Source organism: Pseudonaja textilis, chromosome 7 (assembly GCF_049901715.1).
Source record: "Pseudonaja textilis isolate UNSWEBS1 chromosome 7, rPseTex1.2, whole genome shotgun sequence".
In the NCBI taxonomy this organism is placed as follows: domain Eukaryota; kingdom Metazoa; phylum Chordata; class Lepidosauria; order Squamata; family Elapidae; genus Pseudonaja; species Pseudonaja textilis.
This window is the reverse complement of record NC_141996.1, coordinates 2,217,735-2,240,618: the sequence shown is the minus strand read 5'-3', so window position 1 is coordinate 2,240,618 and position 22,884 is coordinate 2,217,735. Positions and strand designations below refer to the sequence as shown.

Below are 22,884 nucleotides of genomic sequence, written 5' to 3'. Positions count from 1 at the left end.
TCTTTTATCTATCTATCTATCTATCTATCTATCTATCTATCTATCTATCTATCTATCTATCTATCTATCTATCTATCTAATCTCTCTTATCTCTCCTTTCATCACCTCTCCTTTTGTCTGTCTGGAAACATTGAACTAGCCTGAGCTACCAATTCTGTGTTGGTTTAAACCCACTGGGGTTCTGTATGCAACAAAATTTCACTTTAATGTATATTCAAAGTGACAATAAAGTTTCTGTTCTGTTCTATCCTATTCTTCATTCCATTCCATTCTATTTTATTCTATACTTCTCTTCTGTACTCTTCTCTTCTCTTCTCTCCTATTCTATTCTTCAATTCTATTCCTATTTTATTCTTCCCTTCTCTTCTCTTCTCTTCTCTTTTCTATTCCTATTCTATTCTATTCTATTCTATACTTCTATACTCTTCTCTTCTACTTTTCTCTTCTCTCCTATTCTCTTCTTTCTCTCTTCTCTTCTCTTCTCTTCTTTTTTCTCTTCTCTTTTCTATTCCTATTCTATTCTATTCCATTCCATTCCATTCCATTCTATCCCTATCCTATCCTATCCTATCCTATCCTATCCTATCCTATCCTATCCTTATCCCTACTCTAATTCTAATTAATCCTATTCCCACCCTATCCCTATCCTATCCTTATTCTAATTCAAATTAATTCTATACCTATTCCCATTTCCATTCTATTCTGGTCCTGCCGTGGGACGAATCATAAATTAAATCCCCTTCCCCTTCCGTGTAACAGAGTCTTCAGATAAGTTTTCACCTAGGAGGATAATATGGAAAACGACAGTACCTTCCTTTGGGTGCCTTTTTTCAAAAACACGTTAAACTCGAGGGACGACGTCCACCAATGGGTGATCATGGAGCCACTGAAGTGGACAGGGAATACGTAGCATTGCTGAAACTTCACCCCTGCAGTGGGAATCGGGTTGACACAAAAGCAAAAGGACTTTTCTAACGTCAACATTTCAAGGGTTCAGTGGAAGAAGACTCAAGGAAGAATCTAAAGATTTCTGAAGTGGTATTATTTCATGGTCATGATGTGCACTGAAAATGGTGTTTGGTTGCGTTGTATGAGGTGCAATGATAATAAAGTAAACTGACTAATGAAAAAGAAAAAAAAGGCCAATCTGGGAAAAACCCAGGATAGAGACGAATTCTCAGTTTGCGAAGTAGCAGTTGGTGGTTTGGCAAAAACCAGCTTTTAACAGAATAACAGAGTTGGAAGGGACCTTGGAGATCTTCTAGTCCAACCCCTTGCTCAAGCAGGAGTCCCTATGCCATTTCAGACAGGTGGCTGTCCAGTCTCTTCTTAAAAAATAAAATATAAAAATAAATAAACCAGTTTTGATTCAGGGTCATAGATGACTGAGAATCTTCACAGACATGTGGCAGAAATGGTTCTAAAATTGAACAGGGCTCCCTTAGCACATCAAATAGCACTGATGATGTTACCTAGTTTTGGAAATATAACTTCTGCGTTCCTCATTTCAACCCTGAGCTGCAAATATTTTACAGGGTTTACTTAGCACCGCTTCTCTTATCAATTTCTCCCAATTGAGGCCTAGCTATATATTTAAATTCCCGCCATGAAAATATTTCTTTATAGAGAGTTGCTCGTATAAAAGGTCTGCTTCTGCAGTCATGGTCAGTGTGGAAAACTCCGCTCGGTCCAACATACCATTATGGGAAAAATTGGTTGCCTTTCCACCCGGTCTTACCGTCTGCTGAGTATCTACTCGAAGCTACGCGAACCATTTCCGTAGTCACGGCCGTCTGGCCTACCCCGTTCTTTGAAGTTCTTACTGGAAAGCGATACTCGACAAAGAAGGTCCTGGGAAGAGAAGAAATTGTGGAAATAAATGCGAGGGAATTCAACAAAATTCGGTATATTTAATAAGACCGGCCAAAACTTTGCAGCTTTAATTCATTCTTTAGTTCATCACCTTGTAACAACAACCCTGTGAGGTGGACAGGGACCAGAGAGATGGATTGTCCCAAAGTCACCCAATTGGTGTTCATGCCTAAGGCGGGACTAGAACTCACTGTTTCCTGGTAATTGGCCCAAAGTCACCCAATTGGCTTCCATGTCTAAGGTGGGACTAGAATTCACAATCTCCTGGTTGACTGGCCCAAAATCACACAGCCAACTTTCTTGTCTAAGGCGGGCATAGAACTCACAGCCCGCTCTTGATTGGTCCAAAGTCACCCAGCTGGCTTCCATATCTAAGGTGGGACTAGAACACCCCATCTCCTGGGTTCTAGACCAGCACTGCAGAACTAGAACTCACTTAGGACTAGAACTCACCCAATCCTGGTTTCTAGGCTAGCACCTTAGAACTTGAACTTACTTAGGATTAGAATTCACTGTTTCCAGGAGATTACCCCCAAAGTCACCCAAGCTTTTCTTCATACCTAAAGCGGGACTAGAACTCACCATCTCCTGGTTTCCGTTCTGGTGCTTTCACCGCTAGAACAAAACGACTGATCTGTAGCCACCTTAAAAAATGGTTTTTGGAAGAGGTCTTCTTCCTGCATGATGGTTTATGGGGCCCTCTGCTCTATGATTCAAAGAACAATTCACCCGGAGTCTAGGGAAGGGATCGAGTTGACAGGGCTGATTAAAACTCTCACCTCTTCTTAGCCAAAGCTGGCCTGGGGGGTTTCCCACGGGGGCTCTTTTGATTGGGGGTACTCTGAGCGCTGTCCTCGCGGGGGACCCCTCTTAGGGTCTCAATCACCACTCTGGCTAAGCGGATCCGGCCCAGCGTGGCCAGCCTGTCGAGGCTCAAATGGACAGCTCGGGTTTCGTCGGGGGTCCCTGGGAAGGCCTCACCAGGAAGGGGTTTAGCAGGGGAACGGCTGGAAAGAGAAACGAGAAACGTCAGAAGCTTTTAAGCGCCACAGCTTTAGGACATTGTTCGAGTGCTTGCAAGCCTCACCGGGGGCGTGGTAGTCCTCGACTTTGCAACGGTTGGTTTAGTGACCGAAATTAGAACAGGCCCGAGAAGAGTGACTTAGGACCGGTTTTCACGCTGGCGACTGAAGGATCGCCCATGGCTGGGAGGTGTACCTCGACTTCAACCCAAAGGAAAGAACTGATATTTTCCATGCTTCCAGAAGCTGGGACTGCTCCATCACTGGAGGCCTTTAAGAAGACAGCTGTTGGTTTGAAATGGTATATAGGGTGTCCAGTTTGAGCAGAGGGATGGACAGTAAGACCTCTGAGGTCGCTTCTGTTAGGAATAGCATAGGTTACCTAAGGTAGTTTGGGTAAAATAATATATATAAACTATGATTGTAAGTTTAAGTGTGTGTCACTTTAAAACTGCAAAGCATGTAATTTTGGGTGTGGTGTGAAACCACCATAAGAGGGGGCAAGAGAACCTGATTGATTGCTGACAATTACTGGATTGCATGGATTGATGGTTTGTTAACTGCGTGTTTCCCTCTACTGCTGAGTTGCTGAAGGAAGAGAGGAGTTTTTTGAGTTCTTCATATCTCTACTGCAAGGAGATATATCACTGGACTGATATTTGTAAGTTTACTGACCTCTCTTTTTCGACACTGGAATTTGCAACTGAATAATCCCCGGACGGACTGAACTAGTGAATGATATATGGACTGTTTTGACTATGCTATAAATCTTACTGGAATAAACTATTTAATTAGCACTGTGTATCTGTTTTTACTGAGTGTAAGCTACAAAAACGTTTATCTCACATATTTTGCCTGCCTGACTGACTGCCCTGCAGATTCTGCTAGGGTGTATCCCTAACAGCTTCCAACTCGGATATTGTTTAATGAAAAGAAAGGCTAGGAGTGACAAGATAGCAGCCTTCCAGTATTTGAGGGGCTGCCCCAAAGAAAAGGCAGTCTAGCTATTCTCCAAAGCCCCTGAAGAGGCAGGAGAAGAAGCGGACGGGTGGAAACTCATCCAGGAGAGAAGCAACTTGGAACTAAGGAGGAATTTCCTAAGAGCGAGGACGATGAACCAGCGGAACTATTTGCCACCAGAAGTCGTGGACGTTCCATCCCTGGAGACTTTTAAGAAGAGATTGGACAAATATCTGTCTGAAATGGCATAGGGTCTCCTGCTTGAGCGAGGGGTTGGTCTAGAAGACCTCCGAGACCCCTTCCAACTCGGTTCTTATGCATTTTTACAAAACGTTGGGTTTTTTGGGTACTGAAAGAGGCAATTCAACCTATTGGGGCCCAGGTTTCAAAAAAAAGAAGAGAAGAGAGTCCTGGGGGAATTGTGTTCTTTACTGACCAGCAAAAAGTTAATTTGAAAATATGCAATGCTTAGGTTAAAGGATGGGATACGAACTGACCCTTTACTGGTGCACAAGAACAACGCCGGAGGCTGCCCCATGGCTGGAAGGGAGTCCAGAAGAACTATTTTACCTGGCTCTTGTCTCCAAGGCCTTCTTTTTCTGCCTGTCAGGACTCGACTCCAAAGCCTTTGGTGACCTCTGAAGTTTTGGGCCCCGAGGCTGACTTAGTTTTCCAGCGTCGTTCTCCTCCTTCTCCTCCTCGTCACTAAAAATGTCGCTGAAGCTGCCGTCTGATTTCTGAAGGAAATAATCAGGAAAAACAAGCAAACATTACCAGAGAATACTTGTAGCTCGGGGCTAAGTGGTGGGGGTCCTTGGGGCTCCTTAACCTTGTCCGCTTTCTTGCAGACGTTTCGTGACCCAACTAGGGGACAACATCAGTGCTAGAAGGGGAGAGGGGTTTGCTTTCTGTTTTTTAAACCCCACTTCCTTCTAACACTGGTGATGTTCCTTACTTGGTTCACGAAACGTCTGCAAGGAAACAGCCAAGCCCAGGGTTTGGAGGAGGAAGAGGAGAAAGAGGACTGTGAGGTTCTTAATACTCTCTTGAACGTAGTTGTTTTCTTGCAGACATTTCACTACCCGACTAAGTAACATCATCAGTGGTAGAAGGGCGTGGGGTTGGAGGAGGAGGAGGAGGAGGAGGACAATGATTGTGGGGTTTGATGCTCTCTCTGAGCTTGATTATTTGTCTTGCAGATGTTTTATTACCCAACTATGTGACACCATCAGTGCTAGAAGGGAGAGGGGCTTGCTTTCTGCTTATAAACCCCACTCCCTTCTAGCATTGATGATGTTTGTTGGCTGGGTCATGAAACGTCTGCAAGAAAACAGCCAAGCCCAGAGAACACCAGGCACCCCACAAAACAAACATGATTATACATTGAAACAAGGCGGGGAAAACTTATGGAGTAGAATTTCTGGCGTTCATTCCGATCCCTCGACCAGCGGTAGACAAAGGACGTTCCTTATTTTCCAGCAGGGAAAATAAGCCACAATTTACCCAACGGACTCCATCAAATCCAATGTTAACCCAAACAGGAATTAACGGAGTGTATGTGGGCCTGTCAGTTTATGTTGGTTTATATTATGCCAACTGGAAAAAGATACTGCAGCCTGAAATATAGACATCTGATACAGCGTCATCCATAAGCCCAAGTTCGGAGACCCTGGATGAGGAATTCTGGGAGTTGAAGTCCACTAGTCTTGCAACTGAAGTCTACAAGTCTTAAAAGTTCCCAGTTTGGAGACCCTGGATGAGGAATTCTGGGAGTTGAAGTCCACTAGTCTTACAATTGAAGTCTACAAGTCTTAAAGTTCCCAGTTTGGAGACCCTGGATGAGGAATTCTGGGAGTTGAAGTCCACTAGTCTTACAATTGAAGTCTACAAGTCTTAAAAGTTCCCAGTTTGGAGACCCTGGATGAGGAATTCTGGGAGTTGAAGTCCACTAGTCTTGCAATTGAAGTCTACAAGTCTTAAAAGTTCCCAGTTTGGAGACCCTGGATGAGGAATTCTGGGAGTTGAAGTCCACTAGTCTTACAGTTGAAATCCACAACTCTTAAACTGCCAAGTCTGGAGACCCCCTAATGTACCCCAATGTGTCCAAAGTAAGACTTTTCTAATCAGAGAGATGACTTGTTAGTAATGGAGGGTTGTCAAAGAATATTACCACAGTAAAGGGGTTCCCCCATTCGCACACCTTTTCCACTCACCTGAGCCGTGTAGAACAAATTTTCCAAGAGACTCTGGTCGTAATGTGGGTCATTCAATTCACTGTCACACAAGTGACTCAAAGGGGAAAGAGATCCGGGAGGGGAGCCGGCCCCGTCCACGAGATGATCCGGGGATAAATCAGAACTGTAGAGATAGAAAGAGGGAAAGTTCTCCACAGGCACTATATTATATTATTATTATATTATATTATATCATATTATATCATATTATATCATATATCATATATTAATTATATATTATGTTTGTTAGGTTAGGTTAGGTTAGGTTATATTATATTATATTATATCATATCATATTATATCATATATCATATATTAATTATATATTATGTTACGTTACGTTACGTTACGTTACGTTACAATACTATACTATACTATACTATACTATACTATACTATACTATACTATACTATACTATACTATATTATATTATATTATATTATATTATATTATCCCCAATTTACAACCATTCATTTAGGGACTGTTTAAAGCAGGATTGACTCCAAACTTGGCAACTTTTAAGATACTTGGACTTCAACTCCCAGGATTCCTCAGTCAGCCATGTCACTTAAACCAGTGGTTGCCAAGCAGTGAGTCAGGGACCACTGGTGGTCCAAGAGAAAATGTTGGTGGTCCGCAGAGAAATGTCCCCCCCAAAGCAATTAATCCAGGCTGCACGGGAACACAAGGCTGCGCCACCCACACGGCCTGTGGGAACACAAGGCTTGCGTCGCTTGCATTGTGAACAACACGCGGTAGTGAGCAGAGGAGGGAAAGGCGGAGGGGGGGAACTTGCCCCATGCGCCCCACGCGCCTGGCCTGGCCACCGGGCTGCTTCTTTCCGCTTCTTCCTTCTTCTGCTTTTGGCTGCACGCAAGGAAAGCAGCAAAAGTCTTTCTTTCTCTCCCCCAAATTCCACCAGAAATGAGTCTTGGGGACCCTGCAAGGCCTCCTGCTCCAAGAGGCTCATTTCTGGCGGAGTTTGGAGGGAGAGAAAGAAAGACTTCTGCTGCTTCTGCTGTTTTCCTTGCATGAAGCCAAAAGTCTCTCTCTCTCTCTCCCCTGAGAACAGCTCTGGAGACGGTATCCTGCGATCCCAAATAAAGACAGTTGGTAGGAAAACGGGTTGGGGGATTTTCCTGCAGACTTTTTTGGGGGGATTTCCCCAGGGTCTCTGGTCTGCGGGATTTAAAAGTATGTGTTTGGTGGTCCCTGGGTCCAAAACGTTGGCAACCCCTGACTTAAATGACTGCCTCACTTAGCAACAGACATTTTGGGCTCAATTGTGGTTGTAAGTTGAGACCTACCCCGGAAATATTACATTTGGGGAAAATTCCTGAGGCAATTCCCACCCCCCCACCCCCCACAAAAGGAGAGCCAGACCAATATGTATCTCACCCGCCCAGCAGAAGCTCGACCGCTTTCTTTTCAGCGTCCAAATCGAATTCTGAACATTCAGACCATGGCTGAAAAGAATCTTCACACGTAAGGCCAGAGTTCTTCAGAGTTCTGGATAGAATATTAGAATACAGAAAAGAAAGGAAGATGTGAGCGATCAAAAGCGTTACCTGGAGGGAGAATGCGATCCTCTAAAATGAGGTCGAGAACAATCATTCACCCAATAGTTTTAACAGGATTTTTTTCAGTGTAGTGGCACTATCAATATCTGTCTAGGAAAAAGGGCCACAGAAGACAAAGGGGCTTTTACATAGGGAATGGGATATAAATTAAAGTCTTAATTATTTAGACTGTTTTAAGGTATCGTTTATAATTTTCTGGAACCCAAAGGTACTTTTTTCAAGAGGCAATTGGACTTTTTTATTTTTTCTTTTGAAGACATTTTACTTCTCCTCCAAGAAGCTTCTTCAGCTCTGACTTGGATGATGGGGAAAGGAAGGATTTGCACTCCTTGCAGACAGAACTGGTCATTTGCATCCTTTGAGGGGGTTGTTGAGGCCACTTGGAGGTTTATCTGTGTCCTCAGGATCACCTGAGTGGGGCAAATGGGTTCCTGTACTCTGCAATTTTTTTATTCTGGAAATCCGTTCCTACTCCCACACCGTTCAAAGGGGGTTTATCCCAAATTGTATAGCTAAAAGTGTGCAGAGGTTCTCGATCCTCCAGGTCGTGGTTGTCCCAAAAGTGCATTTTTTTTTTTCAAGAGGCCACTGGACTTTCTTGTTGTCCTTTGAAGACATTTTGTTTCTCACCCAAGAACCTTCTTCATCTCCGACTGGACGGTGGGGAAGGGAAGGATTGATATTCCTTGCAGACAGAACTGGTCATTTGCATCCTTTCAGAGGGTCGTTGAGGCCGCTTGGAGGTTTGTCTGTGTCCTCGATGCAACCTGAGTGGTGCAAATGGGCGTGGAGCCTTCTTGGAACTGCTGAAAGGACTATGTTGTAGACTGGAGATAGGCGATGTTATATCCCTCCCCCTCAATGTTGACATAGATGGCCTCTTGGACCCCTCTTCTTTCAAACCGTGGGGGCGGATATGACAGCCTGCTCTCAACAGAGGGGGGAGGGATATGACATCATCTCTCTCCTGTCCTTTCCGCAGTTCCAAGAAGGCCCCATATCCATTTGCACCACTCAGGTGACCCTGAGAGGACGCAGACAAACCTCCAGGTGGCCTCAACGACCCTCTAAAAAGGATGCAAACGACCAGTTCTGTCTGCAAGGAGCATCCATCCATCCATCCTTCACCATCCAGTCGGAGCTGAAGAAGCTTCTTGGAGGAGAAGCGAAATGTCTTCAAAAGGAAAAAGCAGAAAAGCCCAGGTGCCTCTTGAGAAAAAAAACAAAAAAACACCTTTGGGGACAACCGATCAGCTGGAGGGCTGAGAATCTCATCGACAGTCAGATGTGAGGAAGGGACACGGCAACGCTCGGTAAGTCCACGCAACTTTGCCAAGCGGTCAAATTCTAATCGCGTGAGCCTGGGGAATCTTGTAACGGTTGCTAAGTGTGAAAACCGGTCATAAGACACTTCTTCCAATGCTTTGTTGTAAATGAACATCTCTTAAGTTGAGGGACTACCGATAGCAGAAGTTGATGGATTGATTTTGCCTTGAGTTCAAGTCCCTCTGAAAATAACTTGGTCCTCAACACCAATAAGACCAAGGAGATGATAGTGGACTATATAGAAAGAAGAGATCAGACGTCCAGCCCTTGCTTATCAGGGGAGACCGAGTGGAACAAGTGGCCAGTTTTAAGTTTCTGGGTGTTACCCTAAAAGAGGACCTGACCTGGGGGTGGGGGCTCACATGGCAGCCCTGGTCAAAAGGGCCTAGCAGAGATTAGACTACCCGAGACTTCTCAGGAAACAACAATTGAATGAGAAACTGCTGGTGACCTTCTACGGCTGCCCCATAGGGAGTATCTTAGCTTACTGCACACCTGTGTGGGGTTTGCCAGTTGCACAGGGGCAGATAGGACAGCACTCCAGAGGGTTAATATTGCCCAGAGGATCATTGGTTGCCCTCTCCCCTCTTGGGAAGAGCTTTAAGAAAGTTCAAAACATGCTCAAAGATCCATCTCATCCTGGGAACCCCCTTTTTTAAAAAAAACTATTACCACCTGGCAGACGGTACAGGACAATAATAAAAACAAGGACAAACAGGCTGAAAAACAAGCTTCTATCCCAGGGCAAGTAACTCTATTGCAATTCTACTGTAGGGTGCAATATTCATGCAATATCAGGGGTTTTCCATTCAGTGTGTGGAGTGTGAAGGATGTGTGTCTGTGTTTATTGTCATGGTTATGATGTGCTCTAAAGACGGGGTTTGATTTCGTTGTACGAGGTGCAATGACAATAAAGTAAACTAAACTGTCACCATTTTTAAACGCTGGAGACGCACCGCATCCCATTTTCTTGGAGACTCAAACCTCCCCTCTTGCCACTCACTTTCCAGCTTGGCGGGAGAGGCCCGGCTTTGTAGGAAGTTGAGCCTCATAGCATTCGGTGACGGGATCCGGATTAGATGTCATGACGGACACAGCCATGGCGTTTCGCAGCCGGTTCCCTCGATCCAAAAGGTCTTGAAAGAAGAGAAAGGAAATCCAGATGAAAAAAAAATCAAAGGAACCATCTACTCTGCCCGACTGCAACCCTCTTTTTAAGATCAAAGGCAATATGTCCTTTAAAAAATAGTCCTCGACTTATGACCACAATTGAGCCCAACATTTCTGCTGCTAAGCAAGACAGTTGTTAAGTGAGTTTTGCCCCGCTTTACTGCCTTCCTTGCCATAGTTGTTAAGTGAATCGCTTCAGTTGTTAAGTGAGTAGCACGGTCATTAAGCAAATCTGTCACCTTCAAGAAGTGAGGGGAGCCAAATGTCAACTCATAAAATATTTCTATGGTCTTTTAGAGTTGCCATTAAAAAGGGACGGGTGGGGGGGGGGAAAGGGGTTTGAAAGACCAGCGCGGCAGCTCGGAAATGGAAAGTACATCCCATCAATAGTTTTTCAAAGATAGCAACTAGGTGACTGAAGTGTCTGCCGGGGCAAATATCTAACTGGAGAGCATGACTGAGGACTTGTAGCTAGGGAGGTGTCCCATTGGAGAATATGAATTACGATACACTCAGAAAGATGGAGGGAAAACCAGGGTCAAGGGTGAAAATGAATTATGTATCTTAGAGTCGGCTCCACCAGGCAGAGCCGGACAAGTTCACTCCCAATAAATCCTTTCAGAGTTTTGGACGGTTGGCTTGAGACTCAGGATTTAATTGGGGGGAGGGGGAGGTAACTGCCGGAATCCCCCCCTCCCTTTCTGTTGGCAACTCTAAAAAGACCATAGAAATATTTTATGAGTTGACAGTTGGCTTCCCCGCTGACTTTGCTTGTCAGGAACTCACAAAAGGGAACTCGCAAGACCTCGGGATGCTGCAACCATAGTTTAAGTACGTGCCAGTTTCCAAAATGGCTGAATTTTGATCACGTGACCATGGGGGGGGGAAAAGGGTTGTAAGCCTGAGAAACGGTCATAGTCAGTCCTTAAGTTCGAATGGTGGCTAAATGGATGGTTGTAAGTCAAGGACTACCTGCACAGCAGCGGTCCGCACCAGCTTACCTGCGAGGAGATCTTTCGTAGCTGGGCTGTTGCAAGGAAGGACACGGACAGGCCTTGTGCTTTCCTTGCCTGGCTTGATTTGTGCCTCTGGATCAGAGTTGTTGGGAAACATTTTTGGTGGCTTGGGATCCTTGGCGCTCAGGATGTAATTCAGGTGTGGGTGAGACCCACCAATACTTCTTTGGATATTCTCCGAGTTCTCCTGGAAATACAGGTGATCTTTCCCCCTGAAATGGGGGAAAAACAAGGGCTACCAACCTGCCTTCCATGGAGGACCTGTATATCCTGCACGAGTCAAAAAGAGGGCTGTGAAAATACCTACAGACCCCTCACATCCTGGACATAAACTGTTTCAACTCCTTCCCTCAAAACGACGCTATAGAGCCCTGCACACCAGAACAACTAGACACAAGGGGAGTTTTTTCCCCGAACGCCATCATTCTAATAAACAACTAATTCCCTTACACCGTCCAACTCTTTACAAAGTCTGCACTACTATTACTGTTAATCTTCTCATCACTCCTTATCGCCCATCCCCTCCCACTTGTGACTGTATGACTGTAACTTTGTCGCTTGTATCCTTACGATTTATACTGACTGTTTCCTAGTACGATTTGATTGCATATTTGTACCCTATGACTATCATTAAGTGTTGTATCTGATGATTCTTGACTCTTGACGAATGTATTTTTTCTTTTATGTACATTGAGCATTCGGCCAATAAAGAATTAATTCATTCATTCATTCTTTCATTCATTCTATCTATCTATCTATCTATCTATCTATCATCTATCTATCTATCTATCTATCTATCTATCTATCTATCTATCTATCTATCTATCTCACTCCTTATCACCCATCCCCTCCCACTTGTGACTGTACGACTGTAACTTTCTCGTTTGTATCCTTATGATTTATATTGACTGTTTCCTAATATAATTTGATTGCTTATTGTACCCTGTGACTATTATTAAGAGTTGTACCTTATGATTCTTGACTCTTGATGAAGGTATCTTTTCTTTTATGTACACTGAGAATATTTGCACTAAGACAAATTCCTTGTACGTCCAGTCACACTTGGCCAATAAAGAATTCTCTTCTCTTCTCTCCTCTCCTCTCCTCTTCTCCTTCCCTTCCATCCTATCCTATCCTATCCTATCCTATCCTATCCTATCCTATCCTATCCTATCCTATCCTATCCTAACCTATCCTAACCTATTGAGGACACAGGTAAACCTCCAAGTGGCCTCAACAACCTTCTAAAAAGATGCAAATGACCAGCTGTCCACAAGGAGTATAAATCCTTCCATCCTTCACCATCCAGTCAGTGCTGAAGAAGCTTCTCGGATGTGAAGCACCTTTGGGACAACCAGGACCTGGAGGATTGAGAATCTCTACAGACTTTTAGATATATAGTTTTGGATGAACACCCTTTGAATGGTGTGGGAATAGGAACGGGTTTCCAGAGGAAAAAATTGCAGGAACCAGGAGCATACTAAGGTGACCGTGAGGACACAGGTAAACCTCCAAGTGGCCTCAACAACCCTCTAAAAAGAATGTAAATGACCAGCTGTCCGCAAGGAATATAAATCCTTCCCTTCCTCACCATCCAGAAAGAGCTGAAGAAGCTCCTTAGAGGAGAAGCAAAATGTCTTCAAAGAAAAACCAGGCGCCTCTTGAAAAAGCACCTTTGGGAGTGAGATGTCTCGTTTTATACGATTCAGCACCTCTCTGGCTGTCCATGGCATATGCGATAGCCCTTAGACTTATATACCGCTTCCCAGTGCTTTCCCGCCTCTCTCTAAGAGGTTTACAGAGTCAGCCTCTTATCCCCCCAACAATCTGGGTCCACCTCGGAAGGATGGAAGGCCGAGTCAACCTTGAGCCGGTCAGGATCGAACTGCAGGCAGTGGGCAGAATTAGCCTGCAATGCTGCACTCTAACCGCTGTGCCACCAGGAAGGAGAATGGGAAAGGGAATAAGAGAAGGAGCAAGGAAAGAAGGAAGGGATGGAGGGAAGGGAGGAGGAAGGAAGGAATAGCAGTAGCACTTATATACCGCTTAACAGTGCTTTTATAGTCCTCTCTAAGCCGTTTACCGAGTCAGCCACCATGGCAGGGAGGGAGGGAGGGAAGGAAGGAAGGGCAACAGCCCTTAGACTTATATACCACTTAACAGCGCTTTTATAGTCCTCTCTAAGCAGTTTACAGAGTCAGCCTATTTGCCCCCAACAATCTGAGTTCTTGTTTTACCGACCTCAGAAGGATGGAAGGCTGAGTTGACCTGGAGCTGGTCAGAATTGAACTCCAGACTGTGGGCAGAATTAGCCTGCAATGCTGCATTCTAACTGCGGTGCTCGCTCACTCCTTCCTTCCTTCCTTCCTTCCTTCCTTCCTTCCTTCCTTCCTTCCTCCTTTCCTTCCCTCCTTCCACTCCCTCCATTCCCAGTAGCACTACCACTCCGACTTATATACCGCTTCCCAATGCTTTCCTGCCCCTCTCTAAGCGGTTTACAGAGTCAGCCATCTTGTCTTCCCAGCAATCGGGCTCCTCGTTTTACCAACCTCGGAAGGATGGAAGGCTGAGTCGAAGGATGGAGCCTGGGGAGATTCGAACTGCCAAATTGCAGGCAGCGGAAGTAGCCCACAGCACTGCATTCCAACCACAGCGCCACCATGGCTAAACCATTTACAACAGCAACGTAACGTAACAACACAACATAAACTATAACACAACGCACCTATGTCCGCATTAAAAGCATAGCTATCCTATGAAGCAAGCAAATTCTTTTCCCAAAGATGGCAAATAGACATTTTTGAGACATTGGGCCGTTTTGTTTTAGTTTTTAAATCCCAGTAGGCAGAAAATAAAAATTAAAAACAAACCCACACACCTTGGAGTACCCGCTCTGCTGCTGCCCAGGGACTCCCTTCCGTGGACGTGGTTGCCAGATGGTCTGTGGAGCTGGAACGGAGTGAGGGACGGGCTCAGATCTGCAGCCTCTTTGTTCACGTTTGTGTTGTGGACGGTGTGGTTGCATTCGTACTCATCGGCGAGAGGTTCCAGGAACAGGGATACCTGCAAGGTGTCATTTTGAGCGGGCCTGTAAGAACACGTCCCTGTTCCCACATACGGGTCTGACACAGGTCCTCATCTACTTACAATTGAGCCCAAAATTGTTGTTGCTAAGTGAGAAAGGTGTTAAGTGAGTCTTGTCCCATTTTAGGACCGTTCCTGCTGAGCGTTGTTAACTTGAATCGCTGCCATTATTAAAATTAGTAATACGGTTGATAAGTAAATCTGGTTTCCCCCTCCCTGCCACTTGAGTTGGCTTGTCAAGAGGTCACAAAAGGGGACGCTGTGACCGTCATTCATGTGAGTCAGTTGTCAAGCATCGAAACATTGCAAAGCGAAAGGGAACAGAAGGGGAACTTACCAAATTTGCAAATGATACTAAGCTGGCAGGAATAGCCAACACCCAAGAAGATGGGCTCAAAATCCAGAGGGATCTCAACAGACTTGAACACTGGGCCGAACCTAACAAAAGGAAATCCAACATAGAGAAAAGTCAAGTCCTACACTTAGGCAAGAAAAACCAAAAGTCCACATACAGACTGGATGAAAACCAGGCTCAATAGCAGGAACTGGGAGGGGGATCTCGGAGTCTTAGTGGACAAAAAGCTAAATAGGAGACAGCCGTGTGCAGCCGCCGCCAAAAAAGCTAATGCAATCCTAAGTTGTATTAACAGAGGGATATAGTCAAGATCAAGGGAAGTACTAATACCACTCTGTAAAGCCTTAGTAAGGCCACACCTAGAGTCCTGCATCCAGTTTTGGTCACCACATTATAAAAAAGAGGTTGAGACTCTAGAAAAAGTGCTGAGAAGATCAACCAGGATGATGAGGGGACTGGAGGCTAAAACATAGGAAGAACACTTGCAGGAACTGGTCATGGCAAGTCAGGGGACACAGGATAGCAGTCTCCCAATATCTGAAGGGCTGCCCCAGAGAGGAAAAGGGGGGTCAACTATTTTCCAAAGCCCCTGAAGGCCAGACAAGGAATAATGGATGGAAACTGATCAACCTGGCAATAAGGAGAAACTTTCTGACATTGAGAAGAACCAACCCATGGACAGAAGTTGACTTCAGAAGTTTCAGAAGGCTTTCAAGAAGAGACTGGACTGCCCTCTGTCAGAAACGGTATACGGTCTCCTGCTTGGGCGGGGGGGTTGGACTGGATGACCTCCAAGGTCCCTTTCAACTCTATTCTGATTGATTCAAGCAAGAAATAAGGAGGAATTTTCTGAAAGAACAATAAATCAATGGAACAGCTTCATCCCTGGAGGCTTTCAAGAAGAGACTGGACTGCCCTCTCTCAGAAATGGTGTAGGGTCTCCCGCTTGGTCAGGGGGTTGGACTAGGTGACCTACAAGGTCCCTTCCAACTCTGATTATCTGTTATCTGTTAAAACGTTCATGAAGTCAGTTTTGCTCCATTTCACGAACTTACTTGCCCCTGTTGCTAAGCGAATCACTGCGGCTATTAAGTGAGCAAAACGGTTGGGAAGAGAATGTAGAATTTACTCATGTGAAGGTTGCAAAGACCGCATGATCCAGGGACACAGCGACAGTCATAAATAGGAGTCAGATGCCAATCGCCTGGATTTTGATCACAAAAGGTGATCACGAAAGTTGACCCTGGGACACTCCAACCATCGTAAATATGAATCAAATATCATTGATATTATTGCTGGAATAATTTGCTAAACGTAAACAGATGAATATTACATTGTTTGTACTAAAATGAGATCAGAAAGAAACGTTGTTTTAAACATGCTAGTGGCACAGCTAAGAATTAAAAAGGGGATAGATAAGAGAAAATATAAATTAATATGACCAGGAATATATATTTTTACAATAAATGAAGTGATGTTAAGAATATAGAGATTGACATTAAAAACAACACATGGGAATTTGGAATAATCAGGATAGACAATCCGTATTTATAGTAATATTAATTATGAAGTTAACAGTTTTAATATGAAACTCTTGTCATATTTGTTCTAAAACGTAAATACCCTGTAAACACACGGTTGTTCGTAGAAGATAGAAAATAAAAAACGTATGGCAAAATAAATAGATTAAACCACGAATCAATTTCAAGAGTCCAAATTTTGACCATGGAGATGCTGCAACGGTCATAAGTGTGAAAAATGGTCCCAAGTCCCTTTTCTCAGTGCTGTTGTAACTTTGAACGGTCGCTAAGCAAACTTCTGTAAATCCAGGACCACCTGTCCATCCTCCCCGGCCCCAAAAGATTGCTTGAGGACATCCAGACCATTACTTGAGAGCATTGTGTGGGTTTCAAACTGATCCCCGTTTACAGTACCTGGAGTGGAGGATGGGCCACGGGGGGACAGGGGGACGGGGACACACAGTATTACTCAAGGAAATAAGTTCTGAAATACCTGCAGTTCTCCCATCTTTTCAGAGGTCGGCGAAAGGATGGGGAAATCCCCACGGATGGGGTGGCTCGGAGAGAGCAGGGCCAGCCCCTTGATTTCAACCCGTCCAACGGGAAGATGGTCGGACTTGGTCATCACTTCCAGGATAAGGGCCCCCATGTCTGCAGGAAGCAAGCAAAGAAACACACTGGAGGAAAGATGAGGACCGGCTGGGGAAACAACAGGTCAGGGGGTCAATTCTACTTCAAAACCGTGGGGGTGAAAAACCCAATCTTCCGTTATTTAAATGCAAGCTTCGTTTAAGTTTGCATTTAAATAATGCAAACGTTGTTTCCCACTTCCATCCAACCATGATGGAGCAACGTAGTGAAAGAGGAGAGTATCTGTAGCTCAGGGTCGAACTGTGGTGTTCTTCGGGCTTTCTGAATGCTTTTCTTGCAGACGCTTCGTTACCCAACTAGGTAACAGCATCAGTGGTATAAGGGAATGGGTTTGAGGAGGGGTTTGAGGAGGAGGAGGAGGGAGGAGGAGGAGGAGGAGGAGGAGGAGGAGGAGGACTGAGGGGTCCTGGATACTCTCTGAGCTTGGTGGTTTTCTTGCAGACGTCTCATGACCCAACCAGGGAACATCATCAGTGCTAGAAGGAAGTGGGGTTTACAGAGAAGAGGAGGAGGAGGAGGAGGAGGAGGAGGAGGAAGAAGAAGAAGAAGAAGAAGAAGAAGAAGAAGAAGAAGAAGAAGAGGAGGAGGGAGGAGGAGGAGGAGGAGGAGGAGGAGGAGGAGGAGGAGGAGGAGGAGGAGGAGGAGGAGGAGGTGGACGACTGTGGGGTCCTTGCTGCTCTCAGAGTTTGATGGTTTTCTTGCAGATGTTTAATGGCCCAATTAGGTAACATAATCAATCAGTGCTAGAAGGAGGAGGGATGTGAAAAGGAGGAGGAGGAGGAGGAGGAGGAGGGAGAGGAGGAGAGAGGAGGAGGAGGAGGAGAACTGTGGGTCCTTGTTGCTCTCTGAGCTTGCTGGTTTTCTTGCAGACATTTCATAACCCAGCTATAGTGTCAGAAGACGACGGGATTTGCTCTCAATTTATATTCTAGTCTAGAATATAAATTGGGGGGAAAACCTCACACCTTTCTAGCACTGATGAGGTCACCTAGTTTGGTAATCAAACATCTGCAAGAAAACCACCATCCTGCTCAGAGAACAACAAGGATCCCCATAAGCAAATATAACTGTTCTCAACTGTATTTAATCATTCCTATTTTTTTTCACCCTGAAAAGAGCAATTTTGTGGGCCATTTCCAGAGAAGGCCTCTGTGGGCTGACCACATCCAAGGCGCATCCATTCAACCTGTTTAATTGCCAAGAAACAGCCATACCTGACAGGTAGGAGGCGAATTGTTTGGGCCCACATCGCACCGGGTAGCAGGTGGTGGTGTTCAGAATTTTCTGCTCTGGCTGGGAAGCGTCCTGGGGGACGAAGATGGTGCCGTTGCTAGTTTCTCCCCACCATCTCAGCCGGACAAGGGACGATGCTGGCGGTTTGGCGACCATCCATACAATTTTGCTAACGGTCAGTTTGAGGAAGCAGCGGAGTTGCCCTTCCACAAGAGGTGGTAAACTGGTAGAAGGGGAAACATCGCTGAGAGCTGCAGAGCAACAAGAGAGAACCCCGAAATTAGATTTAGGGTTAAACTGCCCAAGGAGCTGCTGATCCAGTTCTACAGAGGAAGGATGGAGTCTGTCATCTGCACCTCGATCACTGTCTGGTTTGGTTCTGCAACCCAACAGGACAGACACAGACTCCAGAGAATAGTTAGGACTGCAGAAAAAACAATGGCTACCAACCTGCCTTCCATCAAGACCTGCATCCTGCATGAGTCAAAAAGAGGCTGTGAAAATATCTACAGACCCCTCACATCCTGGACATAAACTGTTTCAGCTCCTACCCTCGAAACGATGCTATAGAGCCCTGCACACCAGAACAACTAGACACAAGGGGAGGTTTTTTCCCGCAAAGGCCATCCTCTGCTAAACAAATTATTCCCTCAACACTGTCCAACTATTTACCATGTCTGCACTACTATCACTATCAATCTTCTCATCATTCCTTATCACCCATCGCCTCCCACTTGTGACTGTAACTTTGTCACTTGTATCCTTACGATTTATATTGACTGTTTCCTAATATGATTTGATTGCTTATTGCACCCTATGACTATTATTAAGTGTTGAACCTGATGATTCTTAACTCTTGACGAATGTATCTTTTCTTTTATTACATACACTGAGAGCCTTTGCACCAAAGACAAATTCCTTGTGTGTCCAACCACACTTGGCCAATAAAGATTCTATTCTATTCTATTCTATTCTATTCTATTCTATTCTATTCTATTCTATTCTATTCTATTCTTCATTCCATTATTCTATTTTATTCTATTCTCTATTCTATTCTGTTCTATTTTCTATTCCATTCCATTCTGTTTTCTATTCTATTTTCTATTCTATTCTATTCTTATTGTACCCTGTGACTATTATTAGGTGTTGTACTGATGATTCTTGACTCTTGACAAATGTATCTTTTCTTTCATGTACACTGAGAGCATTTGCACCAAGACAAATTCCTTGTGTGTCCAATCACACTTGGCCAAGAAAGATTCTATTTCTTAAATGTATATGCTGCCCACCTCAATGTTACAGCAACTCTAGGTAGCTTACAGCACAATAAAAAGTAAAAATAATTAAAGGGACAGGTGGTCCTTCACTTACAACTGCTTGTTTAGTGACCACTCAAAGTTAGAGGCACAGAAAAAAAGGGACTTATAACCATTTTTCGCACTGACGACCGTTGCAACATCCCCACCGTCAATATCTGGACACTTCTCAACGGATTCATAACTGTTGCAGTGTCCCCAGGTTGTGTGATTCCTCTTTTGCCACTTTCTGACCAGCAAACACACTGGGGGAGCCAGGTGCACTTAACAACTGGGATACTAACTTAACAGCTGTGGGAATTCACTTAATAACTGTGGCAAGAGAAGTCGTAAAACGGGGCAAGACTCACTTAACAACTGTTACTAACTTAACAACTGCGGGGATTCACTAGGAAGAGAGATGGTAAAATGAGGCAAAACACACTGAACCAACGTCTCCCTTAGCAGTGGAAATCTGGGGCTCAGTTGTGGTCATAAGTCAAGGACCCCCTGCAGTATAGAATACTCAAAATTAAAAAGGTGAAGTAATGAATTATTAAAGATTAAACCTTAAATGAGCCAAGGATCTGATTCATTGAGATGTAGGTTGTATGTTTTGGGTACTTACAAGGACCCACAAAATAGGAAATGGGCTTCCTACCCCTTTCCTCCAGGCCCAAGTCTCCCTCCCATTGTCCTGCCCTCTGGGATCGCCTGGTGGTCCCCATCCATCTCTCCAGCCGAGAAACCATTTGCATCAGCGGGAGAAGAAAGGCAGAGTTTCTCTTCCCACATCTTCCGCCTTCATTGACGGAGGGGTGTGTGTGTGTCCCCTAGGCTCACTTTGTCTCCTCGAACTCAGAACCAGTGTCTGGAACTTCTCCTGGTATCTAGCCTGCCGCCGTTTCCCATTACATCAATTGAGTCTCCTTCATAGTACATTAAAAAAAAAAACACCCTTTTTCCACAATTGGTTTCCCACCAACTTCCTCTAGGGTCTCCCTCCCATTCTCCTGCCCTCTGGGATCTCCTGGTGGTCCCCCATCCATCTCTTCAACTGAGAAACCCTTTGCCGCAACAGCAGGAGAGACAAAGCAAGGCCTCTGCTCCCATGTCTTCTGCCATCCTTGACAGCAGGTTCCCCCGGCTCATTTTGTCCCCCAAGGCAGAACTCGAACCCAGAACCAGTCCTGGAAGTTCTGGTATCTAGCCTGCCGCCGTTCCCCATTACATCAAGGTGGCTCTCCTACATAGTACATAAAAAAAAAACCTGCCATTTTCCACACGCGGTTTCCTACCATCTTCCTCTATAGACTCCCTCCCATTCTCCTCCCCTCTGGGATCTCCTGGTGGTCCCCCATCTATTCCTTCGTCCCAGAAATGCTGCCATTCCTCATTACGTCAAGGAGGCTCTCTTTCGTAGCATTAAAAACATGGCCTTTTTCCACAAGTGGTTTCCCACTACCTTCCTCTCTAGGATCTCCTGGTGGTCCCCCATCCATCTCTTGCAAGCAACGGCAAGCAAAGCATCTATTCCCAAGGTTTTTCTGCCCTCTCCGACCCCAGGGCTGTGGGAAGGCGGGAAAGGGAAGGACCCAGCCCGGCCTCGACCTCCCTCACCCACCCTTTCGACGACGGACGGCCGCGGCCCGGCCCGGCCCGGCTTTACTCTTCTTCGGCTTCATCCTCGCCGCCAGGCCCGGGGCCGCTGCCTAGCAACGGCCGCCGCCGCCGCGCGCTGCCTGCTGGGAAAATGGCGGGAGGGCCGCCGCCTCGAGCGGTCGCCGCTTCAACTACCTCCCCCAGAAGGCTTTGCGAGGGAACGTAGAGATACGAAACTTGTGGAATACTCATTTACAAAAGTTGGAAAGAGACCTTGTAGGTCATCTAGTCCAACCTCCCCGCCCAAGCAGGAGACCTCCAGTCTCTTTTTGAAAGCTTCTTGTTGAAAGATAGATCAAAGATTTTCAACTTCGAGCAGAATCAGTCACAGTTAGAATAGAGCTGGAAAGGGACCTTGGAGGTCTTCTAGTCCAAGCCCCTGCTCAAGAAGGAGACCCTATAGCATTCAAAACAAGTGACTGTCCAGTCTCTTCTTAAAAGCCTCCAGTGATGGAGCACCCACAATTTCTGGTGGGAACTTCTGTTCCACTGGTTAATTGTCCTCACTGTTGGGAAGTTTCCCCTTAATTCCAGGTTGCTTAATTCAGGTTCCTACCAGAAGCAATTTAAGACGGATGGATTTGAAGTGTGGGCTTGAACATGTGTGGTCTCGTGTGTAGATGTCATGCGTGGCTGAGGAAGTGGAAGTCCATCCATCTTAAAGGGGCAAGGTTGAAAACCATTGTCATAGAGTGAGAAAACAACAAAACTGATCTTTGGGGAAATATCATTTTTTTCCTTTGACCCTTCTTTACAAGGACAGGGGCATATCTACCACAAGACTGCCATTTTGCTGATGTCAGGGGAAGAAAGTCACCTCTGCTACCTGGTTGCCCTCTCTTATTAATTTCTATTCTATTCTATATTCCTAATTCTAATTCTTATTCTAGTTTACATTATTCTATTCTACTTTTGTTATTTTCTATTCTCTTCTATATTTCTATTCTATTAATTATAATTCTTGTTCTATTCTACATTATTCTATTCTATATTCTATTCTGTTTTCTATTCTATTCTAATAATTCTAATTATTCTATTCTCTCCTATTCTATTCTATTCCTATTCTATTCATATCTTTTCTTCTGTTTCTATTCTATTCTATTTTTTTCTTTTATTCCTATTCTCTTATTCTCTTCTATTCCTTTTCTCTTGTATTCTATTCCTATTCTCTTCTCTTCAATTCCTATTCTATTCCATTCTATTTTCTATTCTATTCTATTTCTATTCTAGGCTATATTTCTTTTCTATTCTAATAATTCTAATTATCTATTCTATTCTCTCCTATTCTCTCCTATTCTTCTCTTTTCTTCTATTCGTATTCTCTTATTCTCTTCTCTTCTCTTCTATTCCTATTCTATTCTTCTCTTCCATTCCTATTCTGTTCTCTTCTTCTCTTCAATTCCTATTCTATTCTATTTTCTATTCTATTTCTATTCTATTCTATATTTCTATTCTAATAATTCTAATTATCTATTCTATTCTCTCCTATTCTATTCCACTCTTCTATTCCTATTCTATTCTTCTCTTCTCTTCCTATTCTCTTGTATTATCAACTCTTCTATTCCTATTCTCTTCTCTCCTATTCCTGTTCTATTCTTCTCTTCTTTTCTATTCCTATTCTCTTTTCTTCTTCTCTTCAATTCCTCTTCCCTTCCCTTCCCTTCCCTTCCCTTCCATTCTATTCTATTCTATTCTATTCTATTCTATTCTATTCTATTCTATTCGGCTATAGCACTCTCTGACCCTGAAAAGCATGGGAGTTGTAGTCATATGGTTGACATGCAAAGCTGCTTCTTGTGGCACTGCTAGTTTCCACAAGGATTGGACTTTACTCCCCCCGCCCCACTTTCTTCCTCCTTCAGCGTTGCCTTCCTTGCATGCAAACGATTTGGCTAGCAAGCTTC

General features: G+C 44.6%; 1 protein-coding gene across 1 annotated transcript in view; it reads right to left on the bottom strand.

Moving 5' to 3' along the window:
* C2CD3 (C2 domain containing 3 centriole elongation regulator) overlaps positions 1–21,081 on the bottom strand; it is a 78,110-nt gene extending 57,029 nt beyond the window's left edge. The window contains exons 1-12 of the mRNA XM_087937848.1: positions 20,943–21,081; positions 18,005–18,274; positions 16,633–16,790; positions 14,059–14,243; positions 11,166–11,392; positions 9,998–10,130; positions 7,487–7,606; positions 6,068–6,212; positions 4,425–4,591; positions 2,652–2,879; positions 1,739–1,851; positions 811–929 (exon numbers count right to left, since the gene is read on the bottom strand). Coding sequence (XP_087793974.1) covers positions 811–929; positions 1,739–1,851; positions 2,652–2,879; positions 4,425–4,591; positions 6,068–6,212; positions 7,487–7,606; positions 9,998–10,130; positions 11,166–11,392; positions 14,059–14,243; positions 16,633–16,790; positions 18,005–18,274; positions 20,943–21,003 — 1,926 coding nt within the window. The 5' untranslated portion in view covers positions 21,004–21,081. The remainder of the gene's footprint in view (positions 1–810; positions 930–1,738; positions 1,852–2,651; positions 2,880–4,424; positions 4,592–6,067; positions 6,213–7,486; positions 7,607–9,997; positions 10,131–11,165; positions 11,393–14,058; positions 14,244–16,632; positions 16,791–18,004; positions 18,275–20,942) is intronic.
* Between the last annotated feature and the right edge of the window lie 1,803 nt (positions 21,082–22,884).